Genomic DNA, 21,987 nt, shown 5'->3' on the forward strand with positions numbered 1-21,987 from the left:
CAGGAGAGGTACTACTTAGTTTTGTTACGGGTACCCATTCTCTTGGATGACGTAAGATTCCTTTTAATAGAGTGTGGGGATCAGGCCGCTGACTTCTTAAACAGCAGAGAGTTAAATACGAGCCACCACGTTGGAGAAAGAGCTAGAGATCCAGCAAGCAACTTCTCAGTAAAAACCCACTAAACAGCAAGAATCCTGTTCTTCAAATCAATAATTAAAAGCATTATTCTAACGAGGCGTATTGGACTGATTTCTGTGACTTCATAGGCATGGGCGTTTATTAGAGAGCTTCATTGTGCAATGTTCAATCAATGTTCTTACCTAACCACACTTTAAATCAGCCACTGATCACTCCAGAATTCGAGAAGCATCATATACTTTCCCCAGTGGCAGAGAGCGCATGTCCTAGAATTTGGGCAGTGTCTGAATGCAGGCTTTGTCACAGGGCCTTGGGGTCCAGCATATGTTGTAGAACTGGCTTGAGGGTATCTCCTCTGGTTTTCTCTCTTTTCCCATTTAACTGTGAGTTCTGTCTTAAGTACTTGGCACCATGGAAAAACTGTCCACATTCAGATCAAATCCAATTATCCTACAGGGCAAAAGAATCCAGTTCTTCACAGCAGGCTCCACACATTGCTTTATAATTGAATTTGCAGACTGTCACGGTAGCATTCTGGATGTCCACAAGGGGGCGCCATAGACTACCGTTAAAGCAGATCCAGGGTGCGTTTTGGTTTTCAGTGGTTTGGTTTTATTTTGTTTTGTTTTCTCCATTTCTTAGTGTTTATAGACGGTAGCCTAAGCTGTCTTTAACCTGTGATTCTCCTGCTTCATCTGGGATGATCAACACGCCATCATGCCCCCCCCATCCCCTGAACAGTGCCTCTTTCTCACACAGGCCAATGTCCAATGTGACCATGATGGTGACATTAATATAGGCAATTCAGCAAGGAAGAGGTGAGATGAAGACCTCGTGTCGTGCTGCCACCAGTGGGTTCAAGGCTATGTCGCTTCCTTTACACCATGGGCTTTGCTTCAGACCTGGGTCTCACACCTCACCTGCTACAGGTAGACACTGAGCCGGGGTCTTAGCTGGGATGCGTTGGTTGCATTTGGCAGGTGTTTCCCTGCCCAAACAGTGAAAAAACAGTCAGGTTAATCTGTCTTCTAGCCCAGGTTCAGAGCCCGTGGGATCTCATCGGGGTGGGGATCCATTATGAACCGAGGACGAGTCAGTGAGACAGGAATGCTCTGACTAGAGGTTGCCAGGATCGCGTGCCCTTCTCTGAGTAGGATTCAGACAGAGGTAATCGAAGACTGCTTTCCTATAATGGCGCATTCTGGAGCTGTTTTAGTGCTGAGAAAATAATACTCTGTGGGAGTTTATTGGCCAGTATTTTGTGGTGTTTTCCAAACTCTTCAAAACAGATGGTCTGTATTTTCATCTGAGAAGACAAATGATCAGTTTAGAAGAGAATATGGAACAATCAATTTCTTAGGCTTTTTTTTCCCTTTGTGTTGTAGGGTACATGCATGAGAGGGAGAGAGGGAGGGGGAAAAGTACATGGAGGGGGAAGGAGAGAGAGAGAGAGAGAGAGAGAGAGAGAGAGAGAGAGAGAGAGAGAGATGTATGCCCCAGCAGTTACCCTAGCTGCTAGTATTTTGTAGTTCTTTCCAATCTTTGATGACTTGCTTAAATGTGGTCAGGGTTGTGCTGAGTACTGAGCAGGTACCTAAGTCTTCCACTTGATCTTGAATTCCTTATGTTCCTAGGAGTTGTTTACAAGGATAATTTAGTAAAAGGAAAGGATCTATATGACCTGAAGAGAAGCCACAGTCGTCAAGGGTAACAGAGTAGCTGCAGAATCTTCCTCATACCCAGGCTACAAAATAACCACCTGCTTGGGGGTGGGGCTGGGGAGGGGCTGCTGTGCTGGGACCCTGTGGCTATCACAGGGACTCAAATCAAAGTGGAGGAGTTTGCTGTTCCGAAAATAAAATAGCCCTTCAGAACACCATCTTCTCATCTCCTCTTTCCTCTTCATTAGTTTTTTTGTTTTTGTTTTGTTTGATTTTTGGATTTGGTTTTTTCAAGACAGGGCTTCTCTGTATAGCCCTGGCTGTCCTGGAACTCACTCTGTAGACCAGGCTGGCCTTAAACTCAGAAATTCGTCAGCCTCTGCCTCCCAAGTGCTGGGATTACAGGCGTGCGCCACCACCGCCTGGCTCTCTTCTTTAGTTTTAACTGTGGCCAGCATTTCTAACAAAGAAGATGGTGCTCGCTCATAGTTGGGTTCTACTCATTCCGGAATAAGAAGTGGGTCTGGAAGTGGGGTGCTCTCAGTGGCTGAACCCAGGTCCTGTGTCTCATTGTCCTTTCCAGAAGATGGGGGTGCAGCGCTCTGCCCTGGGAACCATCGGGACTTGGAGAGTTTTGAGAGGAGGGAGTCATGACACCTGATGGTCAGATTGGACAAGCAGAGGCTGCTGGCTGTCGCCACCCTAGTTTCCGTGTCTTCCCCTCCTTACTTTCTAGACATTTAGGTTACAGAATTTCCAAGAATGTTGCAGATTGCTTTTAGGGATTGATATCAACGAACAGCTCCAAGATGTCACAATGCTTACTCTGTGCTGAATCTAGTAGGAAAAAAACACTACTGCGTTATTTAAATCTGTGAGTTTAGGGTCTAATGTATAAAATGGTGCAAAAATTGTCCTGTGCTTACCATGCACCGTAGTATTCGTATACAATACACTCATTAATTAAATATATTAAAAGTGTTTAAGGTGTTCTGCCAACTGTTTTTTTCCTTGATGAATTATCAGCTTATACTCGGTGTCCAATGGTTCTGGGAATCACTTTAATTTACCTTCTTGGGTGGGACCCAGGGTCTCTCTCATCCAAATATACACCCTACCACCGAGCCCTTGGGGACAGTTTTTAAAAATTGATTTTAGTGAATGTTATGTATTTATTTCAATAAATAATTTTTGTTGTCGATACAGACTTGGTAAAGGACCATTTTCCCTTTAAATAGTTTTAAAAAATCAGTAGATTTACATTTTTACACAAGGAAAATTTACATAATTGAATATTTCCCTCTTGACATATTTATTTTTCTTTAAATTTCTTTCTTTGCCTTTGAGAACTTTGGTGAATGCCAGTTCAGGCTTTCTGCCATTTTTCTGGATTTTCACCCTCAGTTCTTCAATCTGCCTGGAATGCGCTCTGTGTAGAACATTCATCTCTTTCTTCATGACAGTCCCAACTCATACTGAGCTCTTTTACTTGACAGGTGAGCCCGCATCTACACACATGTCTCCCAACGGCAGGAACAGACATTTAAGTTAGGGCTCCCCACTTAACCTGTTTGCAGTTCGTGCGGAGTCTGGTCCAGAGCCGCTCTGTGGTCCGAGGCTTGCACCCTCAGCACTAACATTGACCAAAATCTGTTAAGGTTCTCATAGACTCAAACCCTGGAGGGCGTTTAATAATGTGTGCTCACAGTCCTTAGCTAGAGTCCTCAGTCCTTCCACAATTAACCCTTAGCTGGCTTTCTCAGCATTTATCCTGTGTGTGTGTGTGGTGGCATGCACACAGACACAGACACACACACACACACACACACACACACACTGGTGGCATGCACACAGACACAGACACACACACACACACACACAAAATGTAATTAAAAAAAATAGAAATATTTGGGGGGTGATTGCAGGGCAGTTGACCAAATCAGTTTCTTCTGAGAGCGGTAGTCTATCATATTACATATATGTGCCAAGGTCAGTTAACACACTCCTTATTTAGCCACCAAGGGTCATCTGTTAATGGTCTGCATCCCTTGAATTCGTCTGTGCCTGATTTTGCTCAAGCTACCATAACAAAAGGTTTTAGACTGGCTGGTTAATAACACAGAAACACATTCCTCACCATTATAAAAACCAAAAGTCCCAGCTAAAGCCGCACAGGCACTCTGGACTGACAGAGTCCACAAAGGGCGGTCATTTCCTATGCTGTGAGCGTTTGTGCCTGTGCACTGAATCCTAGAGAAGGCCAGTAAGACGGGGAGCCTCGGGCGGAGGGGAGGAAGGGCCCTGTCAGGCCCTGTGGAACAGCTTAGCAGGACACAGCTCACCTAAGGCCGGACAGTAGAGTAGCCTGCAGAAGTCCCCTCTTGACCCGATTTGTGCAGACTCCATGTTGTCTCGAATAGTTTCTTTGTTCTTTGAGTTTGGGCACATCTGTAAAGGACAATTCTTCACAGAACAAAGAACAGATTAGCAAAAAATGTTCTCAAATCATTTTTCACCCTGCCTGCTGCTGGTCGCCACTGTTCTCAGGGATAACGGAGAAGAACCCATCATGCACTGGGAGTCCGAACAGCATCCTCTCTATGAGCCTTCGGAACGCAGCCTTGCAGGAGGAGAGTTGATCTCAAAATCAAGCGTTCAGGCTCTGCCACAGGCCCAGGTTCAGCTGCTGGTTTCAGCCTTGGCTAGGTGGTTTGCATCGAACAAGTGCTCTCTGCTGAGGAAACCAAAGAGTTTTCAGCTGCAAAATGGAGATAATGCAATTCCTTCCAAGTTACACAGCACACTGGAGGCTGGGGCAGAAGAATTGTGGATTCAGGGTCATCCTGGTCTACATAGTGAAAGCCTTCCTTAGAATAACTTGTTTTTTAAGCTAACACATAACAATACCTTATAAAGTAAATACTAGATTGGAAAGTCCTGTTTCTTTACTTCATATATCAATTGATAATGTTAAGTTTTCTCAAAAGAGTCACAGCAGTCGGTGCATTAAATTTTATGAAATATATCCATGTGTGACACTCTTTTTTCTGAATCTAGTTACAAGTTCAAGAAACAGGTGAGGCACACGTGATTTTTTTTTTTTAATTTTATAGAAGAGGTTGGATACCCAAAGAGATGGTTTGAGGTTGTCCAAACATCAGACAGATTCTATAGTTTTGATTCAAGAATGCAACACTAGAGGTCCCCGTAGGTCCTTTAAAGAAAAGCTTTGCCTCGTGTTTTGTTTTTAAAGGTTTGTAGTGTGGAAGGAAAAAAAAAAAAAAAAAAAACAAGGGCCGTGTGTTTGAAAAAGCTAGGTTTTCACAAATAGTTCTTTGACATCTTTGATGGTGTGTGTGTGATGGGGAGGGGGAAGATAAGCCCTGTGAGCTCTGAAGCCAGACTCTGTGTTCAAATGTCAACACGATCGCTTAGCCTGAGATCACCAGGGATTAGTGCAGGATTGGGCTAGAGAGTGACTTTTGTATAGTTATCAATAAGGATGTGAATGACCCGAAGTCCTTACACAGAATGTAAGACCAGTGTAGCATCATGGAACCCGACATCTTCTAGGAAACGAAGTGGCGGCCGTGGGAGAGCTCCAACTGCTGTGTGTGCCTTGGTGACATGCTCCCTCACTGTAAGTACTATGGGAGAGGAACCTGTAGGAGACTCGGTTTGGGATTCTGGGGTCGGACTTGAGAGACTAGACGGCCAACCCTAAAGCATGGTTGGGTGGATGGGGACTTGGGAGCTGCAGTTTGACATGATGGCCACTAGAAGTCGCTGTGAAGCCGCGCAGGTGCTAACTGGGGCGGCCCTTCGACCCGCTCTCCCCAGGATCGGAGAAGTTAGTCCTTTTGCTAGCAGACTCTGTTCCGCTGGAGCTGCGTCTCTCTTTTCGACATCTTTCCTATCCTTTAAGGAAATGACCATCCTAAGGAAAGGCCAGGAGTATCCAGTAGTATCCAGAGGTGGAGCTCTAGGATTATTGGTAGAGCAAGCGATCTCTGCCGGGGACCTGTTTGTGCGGCTCCCCTGGAGACAAGGCTGGCTCAGAGGTGAGGGGATCTAGTCCTCCCTTTGGGGGATTGACCAAAATAAATAAATAAATAAAAATTTTAAAAAGTGACTCAGGCGAAGTCAAAAATTCTCCAACATCAAGGGATGGGACAGAACACTCAGGCCCTGAGCTTGATTCTCCAGTCTTGAACCAAAACTAGACACCTGCTTAGCTTCCGGGACAGCGCAGGGACAGCCCAGAGGAAGTTCACAGCGCCACACTGTGCCTCAGCTCAAGGAAGGTGCCAGCCAGCTGGTGGCAATGAACCGGCCAAGAAAAATTATCCTCAAATACACGGTCCAACCCAAAACCAGTTTGTGGAGGCAGGAGAATTCAGCCCCTTCAGGGGACACACAGAGGCCCGTGGAGGAAGAGTGATTTTCTTGTTTTGTTTTGTTCAAAGTCACACAGTGAGTGAAGGATAAAGTTGGGACCAGATCCCAGTGCGGTGCATCCCTTACAACCAATAGGTCTGTGGCACCAGCTGGGGGCAGACCTTCTGGAAGGATCAGAACTGAGCATAAAAACAGAGCCCAGGGCCTGAGGCGGAGAACTGCTGACATCCACTCCCCACAAGATGTCATAACTGGTTCCTCAGGTGCCCCGGGGTCTCAGGTTTGGATTTTTCTCATCTCGGTGACGTCTTGTTTGCTTAGGTTCCTCAGAGCTTCTGAGGCTAAACTCATCACTGAAGCTGGGCCCTCTGTTCAAAAGGAATGCAAGGCCAGCGCACTGAGTCAATGCTCAGGGAGAACGAAGGAGGAGGAGGAGGAGGAAGAGGAGGAGGAGGAGGAGAAGGAGGAGGAGGAAAGTAGGAGAAGAAGGAGGAGGAGGAGGAGGAGGAGGAGGAGAAGAAGGAAGAGGAGGAAGAGGAGGAGGAGGAAGAGGAGGAGGAGGAGGAGGAGGAGAAGGAGAAGAAGGAGGAGGAGAAGGAGGAGGAGGAGAAGGAGGAGGAGGAGAAGGAGGAGGAGGAGGAGAAGAAGACGAAGAAGAAGAAGAAGGAGGAGGAGGAGGAGGAGGAGGAGGAGGAGGAGGAAGAAGAAGAAGAAGAAGGAGAAGGAGAAGGAGAAGGAGAAGGAGAAGGAGAAGGAGAAGGAGAAGGAGAAGGAGAAAAGGAGGAGGAAGAGGAGGAGGAGGAGGAGGAGGAGCACAGGTCCCTACTCTGGTGTGGTCTATGCTCTCCTAGGACTTGTCCACACCTGTTGTTTTCAGTCTCCCCTCATCACAGAGACCGTGCACAGTCCGGTCTCAGCTCCCATCATTTCTAGAAGATTCTTGCCAGAGCTTCTTCTACTAAGCATTTACTAATCCTCTGGCACCCCTTTCCCAGATAGTGATGACAGTTTCAACCTCAGCTGGAGTATGTGAAGGGCGCCAGCTTTCCCAGCATCCTTGGTATAGAGACACATGATGTAGAAAACCTGCCAGGAAGCCTGCCGCCCGTTCTTCAGTACATAGCTGTGTGGAGAAAATGGATAAACTATGCAGTAAGTTGGCCGTGGTTAGCAAATTCAGGACAAATAGGTTCAGATGCTTCTGAACTTGTCCAGACAGAGCCGGTTAGTAAGTCCGCTCTCCTTAAGTCCACCCCTCTACTGCACGTCTTTCCACTACCATGATGCGCCACCACCCAGGACACGCAACTTCCAGTCTTGAGTTGGCCATTTGCCAGCTTTGGGAGAGGAGGTGAAATTTCAATTTCCTTAACTATAAAGCAGAAAGTACACATCAGTAATGGCTGTCTTCCTGGGTCATCTAAAAAGGTTAAAGCGACAACATGTAAAAATTATATTTACGTGAAAGGCACCCCTCTAGCAGGACAGGCTGGTTTCCAGTGCGAAGTGTTGGGCTGTCAAGCACAATATTTAATACGCAATCAATCGCTCAACTCATCTCCTGATAGGACCTGGGTAATATTATCCACAACCCCAGCTTATTTTTGCTATCTTTTACAAAACGTATTAAAGACAATTTTCCTTTATTTCTTTGTGCAATGTTTTAAAATTGTTTCTTCCAGCCTGGTCTATAGGGCGACCGTGGCTCTGCAGAGAAACTCATCTATTTTTTTATTTATAAGTATGCATATTTATAAAATTTATAAAATTATTTATAAATTTATAAACTATCTCTAAAATTTATAAATATACAGTTATTTATAAATAATACATTTATAAAGAAAGAACTAGTGATTGTTTAGGGAAACGTTTTGACATTCTTCCTGCTATTTCCTGGTCTCCTTCAGCTAAGGGCTGTGGGTCTTAGCTGGGGTCTGTATGCTAGGTTAGGTGCTGAAGAGGCCTCTCAGCTGGAGAAGCTGCAGGAGAGGCTGGCTGCCTCTGGAACGCCAGGACAGATGAGCCTTGGTGTGTGAGAACTCCCATTTCCCCATCTTCTGGGCAGCACATGACAGCACAGACATCCTTGTAGTTTTGATTTGTCTTAGTCATAACATTCAACATCTTTTATGTATTTCCTGGGCATTCGCAGACCTTCTTTATGACTGTGTATTTGAACGTTCTGCCCATGTCTTTAGAGTTGCTCATCTTACTGTTGAGTTAAGAGTTCTTTAGATAGTCTAGATTTTGAGCCATCTGTCGAAGGGTTGTGTTTGCACAGACCTTCCTTTCTTTCCGGTTCATTCCCGTCCTTTCCTCGGTGGCCAGTTGTGATGAAACTCTGGTTTGATCGTCATATTTTTGATGAGCTGTACTTTTGTATTCTGTAACGGGGACCACTGTTTCATTCCAGAAATGTTACTGTTTTGTATTTTTATGTTTACATCTATGAAACATTTCAGGTGATTTTGTGCACAGTGTGAAATAGGAACAGGGTATTTTCCCTCACAGACAATGCACTTGATCTAGTACCATTTATGTCTTAAAAGTCTACCATTCGTCCCATTGGATTTCTCTTTTACCATTGTCTAAAGCAACTTGACTGAAGATGTATGTAAGTCTCCTACCCAGGTACTAGTCAAGCCTGACCCTGCTTAGCTTGTGAGTTCACACAAGGCTGGGCACATTCAGGGCAGCGGAGACTTTACTATCTGCTCATTCACAACACAGGCTATCCGGCAGAGTTAGTTCACACCCCTTACATTTTATTTGTTTTAGCTTTATTATATATTGGAGTAGAATTTTTGTGCAACAAATTCACTATTTGCATGTGTGTACTTGAACGGTCTTTAGCCCATCCAATTTACTGGTACAAAATCGTCTCATTCCAAAGCATTTCATCATCCTACAGAAACCTCACACCCATCAGCGGCTAGTGCAGATGCCCGCCGCCCTTGGTTCCGGGCAAGCCCCAATCCACTTTCTCCGCAGACTTGCCCATCCTGGCTATTTAATGTAAATAGAGTCCTACAATAAGTGGCTTTTCTAAGTCTGGTTTGCTTTACCCATGCTTGCAGCGGAAAGCATCTAACAGTTCTTCGAGTCTGTTCATGGCTGTTATATTCCATTGTTTGAACCCACGACGACCGCTTGTCCACTCCTCGCTGTGGCGAATTGCTTCCAATCTGGAGCCATTATCCAATAGGCCGTCGGCAGCGTTTCTGTACACGCTTCTGTGAGAGCATGTGTTTTCCATTCGGTCGGGGATTTACTTAGTTGAGTTTCTGGGCATGTGGAAACTCTGTTTAACATTTTAAGGAACTGTCAAATTGCTTGGCGCAGGGCCCTCGTCCTTTTACATCTGCAGAAGCATCGTTTTCCTCACATCCTCAGCAGTCCTCGGAGCACGGGGTCGCCGGTTACTCCCTGTGCTGCTGTGTTATTGGCGTCACTGCGCTGCTTTGCGGTTTGACTTGTGTTTCCCTGGTGACTACCACACTGTGAGGCGTTCCTGTGCGTAGTGACCATTTATTTATCTTTGGAGAATTGTCAATTTAAATCTTTGGCTAATTTTTTTTTTATCCTATTAAACCATAGAAGTACTTATACATTCTGAAGACTGGACCCAAACCAGCATATAATTTGCAAATACTTTCACTCATTTTGTGGACTATTTTTTAAAATTTTTCTTCCTTTCTTTTGAGGCATAAAACTTTTAAACTTTGATGGTGTTCAGTTTGTGTGTTGGTGCTGCTTGCTCGTGCCTTTGGTGGTCTAGCATGTTAAGTTTCTCATATAAACTCTGATTCAGTTTATCTTGTTTTAAGTATTTGTTAACATATTATTAGCATTTATTTGTTTGTGGGGTGTGTGTGTGTATGTATGTGTGGTGTGTGTGTCTATGTGTGGTGTACATATGTATGGTGTGTGTATATATGTGGTGTGTGCATGTGTGTATGTGTGTGGTATATGTGTATTTGTATGATGTATGTGTTTGTATGTATGTGTTGTGTGTACATGTGTGTATGTTGTGTGTGTTATATACATATATGTATGCTGTGTGTGTTATATACATGTATGTATGCTGTGTGTGGTGTATGTGTGTATGGTTTGTGTCTGAGTTTGGTGCATGTGTCTGTGTGGTATACATATGTATGGTGTGTGTATATGTTTGGTGTGTACATGTGTGTATGTGTGTGGCATATGTATATTTGCAGGGTGTTTTGTATGTATCTGTGGTGTGTATGTGTATGTATGTTGTATGTGGTGTATGTGTGTATGGTGTGTGTATGTGTGTGGTATATGTATATTTGTAGGGTGTTTTGTATGTATCTGTGGTGTGTATGTGTATGTACGTTGTATGTGGTGTATGTGTGTATGGTGTGTGTATGTGTGTGGTATATGTGTGAATGGTGTGTGGGGGGGAACGTAGCTCAGAGGACATCTTACAAGAATGTGTTCTCCTCTACTGTGAGGCTCTGGGGATGGAATTCAGGCTGTCAGGTTTGACAGAAAGTGCCAGAGCCTGCTCTCTGCCTCTGGATTTGATAATACTGTCTTTCCTTTTAGAAGACTGGTCAATTGAAAAGTAACTGGAATTCTTGGGAGAATTTTTTCAATCAAAGAAAAAAAGACGCATCTCCCCGTTTACACAGGGCTTTGCAGGCCTCAGCCCTGGTACACTCACCTTACAGCTCGCCGGTATGCTTACTTCTCAGTTTTAGTTTTTACTTTGTTTTGCTAAGTCTTGCTACACAGCTCAAGTTGGCCTAGTAGTCACTGTTTGCCTGGCCTGCCTCAAACTCACAATCCTCCTGCCTCCACCACATGAGCGCTAAGATTTACAGGCAGGGACTCTATGCCTGACTTTTATCTTTTTCTTACTGTAAATGACCCCAAGGGTGAAATGTCAGTTAAAGCATTTGACCTAGGTTTGGTGGCTTATATCTGTCATCCTGACCGTTGGGAAGCCGAGAAGGGAGAATTGTGAGTTCAAGACCAGCCTGGACTGAGAAGTGGGATTCTGTCTAGGGGGAGAAAGAATTTTGAAAACGATGTGAGCTATAGTATTTCACACTATTTGTGGTCTGAATTGAGGCCAAGTTCAGAACTATACCTCAGATATCCTCCTTTCTTTGTACTTCAGATAAAGAAGTCTGACGTCTGGAGATGCTGCAGGCAAGGCCACACAGCAGCGTAGATATGCCTAGGCCCGACTTCAGCAGTGACCAGAGAGTCACGCTCAAATTAATCAAGAACTAAGGGGGCAAAGTACATTAAACTACAGTCAAATTGAAGAAAAAGCAAAATTCGGACGGATACACACATTCTTACACCCCAAAACCTCCAAACCTTCAGAACTTCCTGCCTCTGAGTCGAGAGGGGGAGTTGCTAGCAGGTGCTGTCTCAAAGGCCCACAGTCCTCCACTTCCTGGGGTGTCAGCCGCAGAACAGAGCCAGCAGAGACGCCCTCCCTTTCTCCTCATCCTCCCAGGCATCGCTGCCTCTGCCTCTGGGCACCATCTCAGGAGAGCAGAAGATGAAGCGGAAAGCGGCTGTTCTCACCTGCATCCTTCTCGCGCCGTTCCCAGGAACAGGTAAGGGTTCTCATTCCCGTGGCTCGACACTTTCAGAGGCTCTTTGTGTGTCTGAGGGGAGCAGCGGAAGGGTGCCGAGGAGGACCTGGCGTTTCTTTTAAAGCTTGTCTTCCCAAAGTCAATGGGCAGAGAGAGGGGCAGCGCGGGCTTGGGTCCCACCCAGGCGTCTGCTCCATGGCGGCCAAGCTGGGTATCGATCGGTTCGGAGCCAGCTATTTGGAAACACAGCTGTAGATGGTCCAGTGATAAAGGCAGAAGAGAAAATCTGTGGAGGGAAAGGGTGAGGAGAAACGTGGCGAGAGAGCCACTGAAACAGCCCGGTGCGGGCAGGAGATGCCTCACAGGATCAGATACCAGCTAGGCCTCGCTCGTTCTGGTTTCTAGACATCATGTCTCCTTCCTTCCCTCTCTGGTTGCCAGCGCTGCTCAGCTCCGTTCTTTCTTCTTTTGCCAACAAAGGGCACTACCATGGTCCGTCGAAAAGGGTCATGGCCTGTGACCCTGGGTGGCCTGAAACCCCAGGTAGAGGCAGAGTCCCTCTAAGAGGACTCGCCGAGGGGAGGCGGTGTACGGATGCCTCCTCCTGGCCCAGAGAGCATTTAGGCCTAAGCTCACCCTGTCATCGCTGTCCCCCACATCAAGGCCACCAGCTACCCTACGGCATACCAGATCCTCTGTGATAAACTCACATGGCTCTGTATCTGAGCCAAGCAGCCAGAGACATGGGCAGAAATGTTGGCAACCGATTGAAGAATATGTGTAATATGTGACCATGACACGTCACAACCAGTGCAGAAAACAATTTGTGCCACTGTGCACGGCATACCTCTGAGGCCTGGCATTTGGCCTGCCGTTTGTAGCCTTAGCATGCTTCCGAGTTCAGCAGTTGGTGTGAAAGCAAGCGAACAGAAGACAAGAGAGACCACTCACGAGATTGGTCTCACGGCCGTTTTACAAGAAATGGACCCGTCAGTATTTGAATCTAGAGAGACAAGGATGGTAGTTTTGGGGGCACCCTTCTTCCAATTTAGAGATGGGAGGTGGCGGTTGGTTGAGTGACAAGGCTGAGAGGGCAGGAACGACCAACACATGATTGTTGTCACCAGGAAACTGCACAGTCCTGGGCTAGCGTCTGGAGGTTCTGAGGGCTCAGTAATGATGGGCTTTTCTGTAGGATCATAGTGCTTTTCTCAGAAAGGGCCAGGCAGGTATGACTCACACAGAGCTGTAGGGTAATAGCCCCTGAGGGAGCCCACAGCAGCCATTACTCACAGGCAGGTGCGAAACATTTTCACAGTCAGAGGTTCACTGGCTAAAGGAGCAGCTGCCGCAGTCAAGAGCTCTGGACTCAGGACCTTAGGCTCTCCAAAGATGGAGGGAGGAGATTGTGGGACCTCTCTCTCCACCTTTCTCTGCACCTCTCTGATGTGGGAGTGACAAGCTTTGCTAAGGCCCATCAGGGAGAGAAACAAAAGGTTGGCAGTAAACAAAGCCCCACCCAGAGGGCACAACACCTGCCGACTCGACTAGCAGCTTCTAGCTACTTCTAACTGCCCCACCATGGCAAAGATTGAAAACAGAGGTCACTACAGTCTTTGTCCACTCTCAGGTGGGAAAATGCGCCTCTGGTGTGAAGCCTCGGGTTTATGAGAAGCTCTCCTTCTTAGGAAGGCAGCAGGCAGGGGCATGTTAACCATAGCCCTTCCCAGGAGGTCTCTGACCATCCCACTGAAGCTCAGTGGTCCTGAGTTTTGTTAGATTTCCTCTAAAGCAAAGATAGTAGTAATGGCTTCTTCACAGAGATGTGGGGTCAAGGAGTGAAGGTAATGCTTCACATGTGGAGATATGCATCTATCTATCTATCTATCTATCTATCTATCTATCTATCTATCACCTATTTATCTATCTATCTATCAATCACCTATCTATCTATCTATCTATCTTTGCACACATACACACACCTGAAGGACAATTAATAAACAGAAATTGCACTAATTATTACATACAGTAACCTGTGGCTGAGATTCTTAATTTATAAAGCAGCAATGGGCATCTTCTCCTGATAGCATACAACATGTCCCTCCTCTGAATTCTGGGCACACCCACACCAGCACAGAAACCCAGTGGCAGGTGGGTCCTGTGGCAAATATGGATCAAAACTTGGGATGTACAGAGGATGAGCATTGCACCCACCATTTCAACCTCTTAAACACGTCACGCAGGAAAATGTTACCTCAGCATGAAAAGAAGTCTGAAAGTGTAGCATGAATACAGAAGATTGGGCAAATTCAAAGCAAAATACGTAATCATGGTGGCTACCCAGGTCTTCTGGCATGGATATGCGTGACCAGGAATTTATTTACAAACATCTTAAACACCAAATCTCCGTTGAAGCCTTAGAAGGGAGTTGAGGGGACCGTTAAGTGACAGACGTGTGGCTGTATTTCACCGGCGTCGTTTTTACCTCTGGTTTGTTTTGTCCTCCTGCGCCTGGCTGTTTCCAGGCCTCCTGCTTTATTTTCCTACTTCAGCCCTGCTCAGACTTGACAGACTACAGACTGCATTCTTTGTCACAGAAACAGCCCCCCTCAACAGCCCTAAGGTTTGTTAGCAAGTTGGGTGTCTTACACCGCTGTGTGTTTGGCATTATTGTTAGTTTTGCTTTTGGTTTTTAAAAAATAAGACTAATTGGGTGTGGTGGCACACAGCTTGGATAGCAGCATTTGGGAGGGAGAGGTGGGTGGGTCTCTGTGAGTTCAAGGCCAGCCTGGTCTACATAGTGAGATGCTATATTGTTTTTAAAAAAATAAGATTTAATTCTTAAAAATATATACCTTTTCTTTCAAAAGTCACCTAGCATGTGTCTTGTATTTTATTTAGAAAGTTCTGGGCTCCACAGAGAATTGTCCTAGGTTCAATTAGAATAGGCACACAATTTGAGAATGTCCCCCACCCCTGTTTTTATATTTATGGTCAGTTAACTGATTAAATAAATCCCAGAAATACAGCCAAGGCTACACAGAGAAACCCTGTCTCGAAAACAAACAAACAAACAAAAATGCCACAAATAGTTCAGAATATATATATATTATTTTTAGTTCTGCATAAGACAAAGCTACTGCTACTTACAAGACGACAGTGGATGTGATCGGCTGGAATAGCTATCCAGTTATTCTGGCAGAAAACAGTGACCTGGTCACTTGACCTGTTAGCTGAAACACGTCATTTTGCAATTGTGCACTGTGTGTGGATAGTGACCACATTCCCCAGGGAAAGAGACGCCCCTGGGTGCTCGCAGCCACAATCCTGTTGATCGGCACACTATCTAGACCAGAATCAATGCCTGATACATATTGGAGTGTTTGTTGAATGAATTAAAAGGTGACCGAGTAAAGGGAATCTAGAAGTTTCCACATGATTAACATTAATGATATGTTAGATGGTCCATCCTTTAAACGACTTAGCGGCAAAGGGTGAATGTTAAAATCAAAACTAAATTAAAACATCAGCAATCAAGGGGTCAACGGCGAACAGAATACTTCAGCATTACAAAGTTAAAGATTCAAAAAGACAATTATTGAAATGTTCCTGTTAAACCGTGTGAACTTCTACTCGTAAAGTTTGCTTGTTCTGCATTTGGGGGTCTGTGTGCACGCTGGGTAAGCACTCTACCACTGAGCTGTTTCCTCAGCCCCCACCCCCTTTTTCAATTTTGTCACGATTTCTCCAAATTTCCCGGCCTACTGAAACTGCACTCATTTTATAGTCCAGACTGTCCTTGAACTTGCAGTGTTCCTACCTTGGCCCCCCGGCAGCTGGAACTGCAGGCCTGTGCTGTCACACCCAGAGAAAAGGTCATTTCAAATGACTAAACTAACACTCTATCTTAAAACTAAACAAAAATGCACTCGTTCAATTTTCTGCTTTTTCTCCAGTGCTGGGGAAAAGGTCACCAATATTGGAGACAATAAAGTAATGAAAAGTATCAGGAATACAGGATTCTGTGGATTCTAGCATGAAATCCAGCGTGACTTTCATGTTTGAGCTTCATGACCAGTTTGCAAATACATGCACCATGGTTTTTCCTTATTGGTGGACATTTAGGTTATTGCTAATGATTGTTACAGATAATTTTCAGGAAATATACATGTAGTATTCAAGACTGGCAATTAAAAGAACAAGTCAAAACAAAAGAATGATTCACAGGGGACTCCAGACTCCAGTTGAGAATAGTCCTGTTGGGGAAAGAATGTGTCTGTCGGTGACCATCTACAATGGTCGCGCCCTTCTGGAGCCTGTATGGTGAGAGAGAGAGGAAGCTGTGCAGGAAGAAAGATCTGGATGGAAGTCAGGGCTCCTCCTCCATAGCCCTTGTCAGGCGGGCGGTCTGCCGGTGGTTTACCTCAGCTCTTTCCTTCCTAAGATGGCGGTGATGGGGCTTCGTTCACAAAGAGTCTTGAGGAGTGGAGCTGATGTCCAGGAGTGTCCAGGCTCGGGATGCTTGGGCACTTCCGGCAGTCCTTACTATGCGTGCCTCAGTTTCCCAGTCTTCAGAATATACTATCATCCTCCCCCTAACCCCACGTAGCAAAACAGGAACGCAGCTTGAGTGCGCTTCCCTCCCACTAACTTGGGCAGAAATGGCTCTCTGAGCCTTAATTTTCTCACCTGTGCGATAGAGATGAGAAAGTCGAAGGCTCCCTTCAGCTATAAAGCAAGTCACTCGTGGTCAGAGATTGCAAAGATTTTCGGAAAGCCATATCCCCTCCCTCTAGCCTCGACCCCACCTCACTGGTACGGACTCTCCGTATCTGAAATGCAACCATTTTTCTACCTAGAACTCCAAATGCTTCTTCTGGTTGGGGCTCCCACCTTAGGGTACTGGTTTGAACTTGTTCGACGAGGCCTTTGCTTTGGAAACGCCAACATTTTCTGGCTTGTCGGTTGCAGATTTATTGAAGGCCATGCAGGATTTCGTTGGTGAGAAAATTGATGCTTGAAAAAACTGGACCGCAGTGGTGATCCACGCTAGGCTCCTATGGTCCGCGCTGCTCGTCTGTTGGCTGTGTGCCCAGAGTTTCAGACTCCAGGGGGGAAATAAACAGAAAGCACTAGAGTGAGGGCGATCAGACCCCGTCTAGACCGCTGTGTCACCCTTTTGTATACACAGAGAGCATGAGTGACTGATCTCAGCTCTCCTATGCCCAGTGGCTCAGAAAGTTCTAGAGTTCTCTTTTTGTAAGTGACGAAAATGGGCCCCCGGGATGATGGTGTGTGCCCTTGATCCCAGCACCTGGAGAGAGACAGAAGGAGCAGGGGTTCAAACTTATCCCCGGCTGTTTAGAGGGTTGGAAGCCTGTGTGGGCTACTTGAGACTTGTCTGAAATAAAGAAAAATACAGGGATGATTACTTTCAAAGACTTGATGGCTTGGTCAAGAGGACTGGGCCTCCAATGTGTACTCTCCACGGCTGTTGTCTCTGATTGCTGTTCACTGATTGGCATTACCATGCACCCGAAGGCGGAATTCTGAAGCGGACTTTAAAAGAATTCCCCTTAGGAAGTGCTTAATTCTATTTTGTTCTCAATTTTTGAAGTTAAAAAAAAATCGTTTTGACACTGAATATCTTTGTTTGGTATACAGTTTTCTGCTGAGTAGGAAATCCGGGCTTGTTAAGAATGGAACTCTGTTCATCTCTGACATTATTATAGATCTGAATTCACACTTTACCCATACCTGGTAAACCCGTATTTTCCATTTTAGTCTTAATAAATGTAACTATTTGGGGAGTTCTCCTTGAGAGAGACAGATCTCAGTTTGCAGTTCAATCCATTCCTATGAGCACCCCCCCAAACTACCTTATGCTTGGAAAATAAATAAAAAATGTAAATTAAACCATATCTGAGAGGGATTGACTTCAAAGAATTAACTAAATTAATGTTAGGAATATATTTTGATCCAGCGGAAAAAGTCTTATGGGTATTCAATACTCTCAAGGAATAGTACAATGTTAGACATATATTCTAAAGTAAATTTTTAAAAAATTTCTTTTATGTGCATTGACATGTTACCTTCATGCATGTCTCTACAAGGGTATCAGATCTTGGAGTTACAGACAGTTGTGAGTTGCCGTGTGGGCACTGGGAATTGAACCCCAGGTCCTCTAGAAGAGCAGTCAGTGCTCATAACTGCTAAGCCCTAAAGTGAATTTTTCAAAACTAAATCTTCAAAGAATGGCAGAATTGTCACTGAGTGAGGACTATCGGTTTGCAAACCCTTATGTTTCCCTTCAGCACGGGGCTTTGTGCTCAGGGAGGGCAAGGCCTTGTGCTGTGGACGGGGACAAGGTAAGGCATCCTAAGAAATTATGCTCAGAACAAAAAGCAGGGAGCACTGAAGCACCAGATACACAAATGTCTGTGTTTCCTAGGGTGGCCACTTCAGCAGGACATTTGTCCATGCAACCAACAGGCTGGCGCACGGTGGTTTCCTTAGCCAATCTGTGGGGACAGGAAGACAGCATGGCTCAAAACATACACCAGCATGGACACCAGCATGCAGGAATAAGGAAATCCCCACTACTCTCTTGCAGTAGTCAGGAAAGCCAGCCATGCATACCTATATTGTTCTCCAACGTTTGATACGCCAAGATACACCATGACTGACAGTCCTCGGTCAGACCCGCCTGTTCTCTTCCTAGACTGAAAAGTGATAGTGGGGGAATCTGATGGAAGAAGTAGTTGGGGTGGGGGGAGAGAAGAAGAAGAGATGTTTGGGAAGGGGAGTGGAGGTTGCGTCCCATTGCTTCAGAGGAAGGATGGGGAATGGGGAGGTGACACTGAGACAGACTGGACCAGCTTTGGAGTGACCTGAGTAGCGTGGGTTAAAAACTCAGTGTGGCTGGGCAGTGGTGGCGCATGCCTGTAATCCCAGCACTTGGGAGGCAGAGGCTGATGAATTTCTGAGTTCGAGGCCAGCCTGGTCTACAGAGTGAGTTCCAGGACAGCCAGGACTACACAGGGAACCCCTGTCTCAAAAAAACCAAAAAGAAAAAAAAAAAGCTCAGTGTGATGCTGGTGGAAACGCCTGTTAGGACATTTACCCTCATGCTCTGATGGGTGCAGGTGTCTATGTCCCTGTGTTCATGCACAGATTACAAACATAGCCGTACTCGTGTGCTTTTCGGGTAAAATCTAAAGGAATAGCATCCAGACAGATGTAGATTCTAAGGTGATTGTGAGTGGTGTGTGTGTGTGTGTGTGTGTGTGTGTGTGTGTGAAGGTATGATTATGTTAGTACATGTTTCTGTGTCTGCACTCACTGTATGCTAATACATGTACAGGTATCTGCAGGTATGTGTGCATGTGCATACCAACATTCGGCCTTCTGACCCCACTCTGCAGGAACACCCTGTCTCCAAAGTGAGCCTGCCATTTCCTTCTTTGCACCGCTTTCCACCTAGTTCCCAGGATTCAAAATGCTAACTCTGCTTTTTACTCTCAGCTGTGGGAACCCTGCCTACCCACAATACTAAACCTAGATGTCTGATGATCTCCCAGGCTCATAACCATCATAAATTATCTGCATTCAAACAGCAAAATAAGGTGGAAGACTGTTGCTCTCCAAACTCAAGCTTAAAAACACAGCATAAATATTCCCCTACTGCGAGTTCTTCTTGTTTAGGTAGTTTAGGAACACACTGAAATCATCAGAAAATGTCACAAGTTCCTTCCACAGCAATCACGCGTGTTTGGGGGCAAAATAGTCAACACACATTTGATGCTTTTTTTCTTGCCTTCAAGACAGTTGGTCAAATTAGTTTGTTTTTAGTATCTGATTGTCTACGATATTTGACTGACCAATTCCTATTGATTAAAGCAATTAAATGCTCTGCAAGCACCTCTCTTGGGTCTCCAGCCAAACAGTCTATAGTTGATTAGCCTAGCCAGACCCGGTTTCTTACAGATGGACATTCATGATGCCGGAAATGATATTCTCTGGTTTTCAAAAGAGTCTGAATGTGGCTTCCGACACCCCGCTTTATGGTCTGGCCTAATTTCCATCAGTTTTGTCGACCTGTGCTAATTTCCACGCTGAGTTCAGTAGCAAAGACAGCACATATGTATTGGATGCCACCCAGGACTGTTTTGAGTTAGACAGGAGGGCTTCAGAAATTCCTCTTTTGATTTCTCAGAGCAGAGAGAAATCTTTGTCTTTTCTCCCACTTAACTATCGGTGCTTCAAAGCCCAGACCTATATAAAATACACAAATGCTTTCGAGACGAAATGAATCTTGCCCGGTTTCTTTGGGGCTTCGATGGGAACAATAAAGATCCAACTACAAAAGGTTGGCAAAGAGGATTATTCTTTTTCTTTCTATTAAGCATAGAGGCTTCAAAAGAACGGCCCAGAAAGTCAAATAATTGTATCCACCACTGTTCACCCATCCATCTCCCTGCTGACCTGTCCTGTGAAATACCCTTGAAAATCTTGGCTAGCTCTCACCTGCCCATTGCAAATGCTGCTTTGTTAAATGTTCGAGTGAGTCTGTAATTCCATGAGAAAGACCTGATAAAACAAACTGTATTTCAATGGCTGCCTCATCAGGGAGTAGCTCTTTGGGCTGGGGGGGCTTCTAATTTTCAGAGCTTTGTAGTCACCATGTTGGGAGGGGGCTACTTGTAGACCTGCAAAGGAGATGTGAGTTCCATCTATAAATGCGTGCTATCCGAAGGGGCCAAGGTGGCTGCCGGGAAGACTTAGGAAACAGGATTTTGATCTTCATGGAGATTTTCTGATTGCTTTGGTTTGGGAAAACCCATCATTCGCTTCTTTAGATACAAAGTTTTAGACTTGAAGCTGGTCTAATTGCTAGTTTCCTTTCAGTCCTGAACTTCCTCACAAAAACTCTTGTCACTTTGAAGAGCACAAAATGGCTCCTTGACACCAAGAGACACAGAGAAAGATTAGGCCACTTAGAGAATTTTGTAAAGTTTGGAATCGAATCTTTTCTAGCCGTGGTCAAGTCTGGAATTGTCTCAGTTTTAAAAAGCAGAATAATAGCCTCTTGGTTGGGCAAGCACCTAAAGTTTAGTGCAGGATGACCACAAAAGTTAATCCTAAATTACTGGTGCAAAAGAGGGTCTGGTGGGCTTGGCTTGGGATGCTGTCCCCTAAACAGTCTCTTCAATCTCGTGGTCTTGGGTTAGGGAGATGACTCAGTGGGTAAAGTACTTGCCGGGCACACAAAGGACCAGAGTTCAATCCCCCAGCACCTGAGTAAAAACAGGTGGCAGAGGACACTTGGAACCCCAGCTTTGGAGGACAGAGACATGGGTCCCAGGGGCTCACTGGCCAGCAAACCAGTTTAGCTGTAACAGTGAGATCTAGACTCAGTGAGCAACCCTGTTTCAAAAAATAAGATGGAGAAGGAGTGGAGGACGACATCTTGGCATCAGCCTTAGCGCCACAAAGCAACTTGCACACACATATACTACACGTACATGCAAGCAGCTTGCCTATTCAATAGAAGTTCAGTGAATGAATCTGTAAGCCAAGTATTTTATGCTATACATATGTTTATGTTTAGACAATGCTAACACAATGGTAGGTGAATTAGGCTGACAAGGTGGTGGTAGGGGGATCTCTACTTAGTAACAGGAACCTTTAGTCACTGGGTGGGACATTTGGAAAGCTTTATGCAAGAGACTGGTATAACTACCTTAACTAATGGTTCTCAACACCTTTGAGGGTCAAATGACCCTTTCACGGGGGTCACACACCAGATATGCTGCATATCAGATATTTATGTTAAAATTAATAACAGTAGCAAAATTATAGTTATAAAGTAGCAATGAAAATTATCTTATGGTTGGGGGCAGGGGGTCACCACAACACGGTGACCCCTTTTACTATAGGAACTGTAGTAAAAGGCCGCAACATTAGGAACGTCAAGAAGCACTGTTCCAAACACTAACTATTCTTAGGAGAATGTCCGTTAAGAAAAAACTATAGTAAATTCTTTAGTATTATGAGGATAAACTTTCTAATTTCATTATTTCCATGAATGACAAATTTTATTCATTGCATTTTTCTCAGAATCAACAGCGATACTACACTTTTAATAAAAAAAATCATTTATTATTATTCTTATTTTGTGTGTATATTTGTATGTGCATGTGGTTCTGCCGTG

General features: G+C 45.0%; 1 protein-coding gene across 2 annotated transcripts in view; it reads left to right on the top strand.

Annotated features, from left to right (window-relative positions):
• The first annotated feature begins 11,607 nt into the window (after positions 1–11,607).
• The window catches only part of Cd247 (CD247 molecule), a 76,369-nt gene continuing 65,989 nt past the window's right edge, over positions 11,608–21,987 (top strand). For both annotated transcript variants that reach the window (XM_052200803.1, XM_052200804.1), the window contains exon 1: positions 11,608–11,795. In XM_052200803.1, the coding sequence (XP_052056763.1) occupies positions 11,738–11,795 (58 nt within the window). In that variant the 5' untranslated portion in view covers positions 11,608–11,737. The remainder of the gene's footprint in view (positions 11,796–21,987) is intronic.

Source organism: Apodemus sylvaticus, chromosome 12, assembly GCF_947179515.1.
Source record: "Apodemus sylvaticus chromosome 12, mApoSyl1.1, whole genome shotgun sequence".
Classification (NCBI taxonomy): Eukaryota; Metazoa; Chordata; class Mammalia; order Rodentia; family Muridae; genus Apodemus; species Apodemus sylvaticus.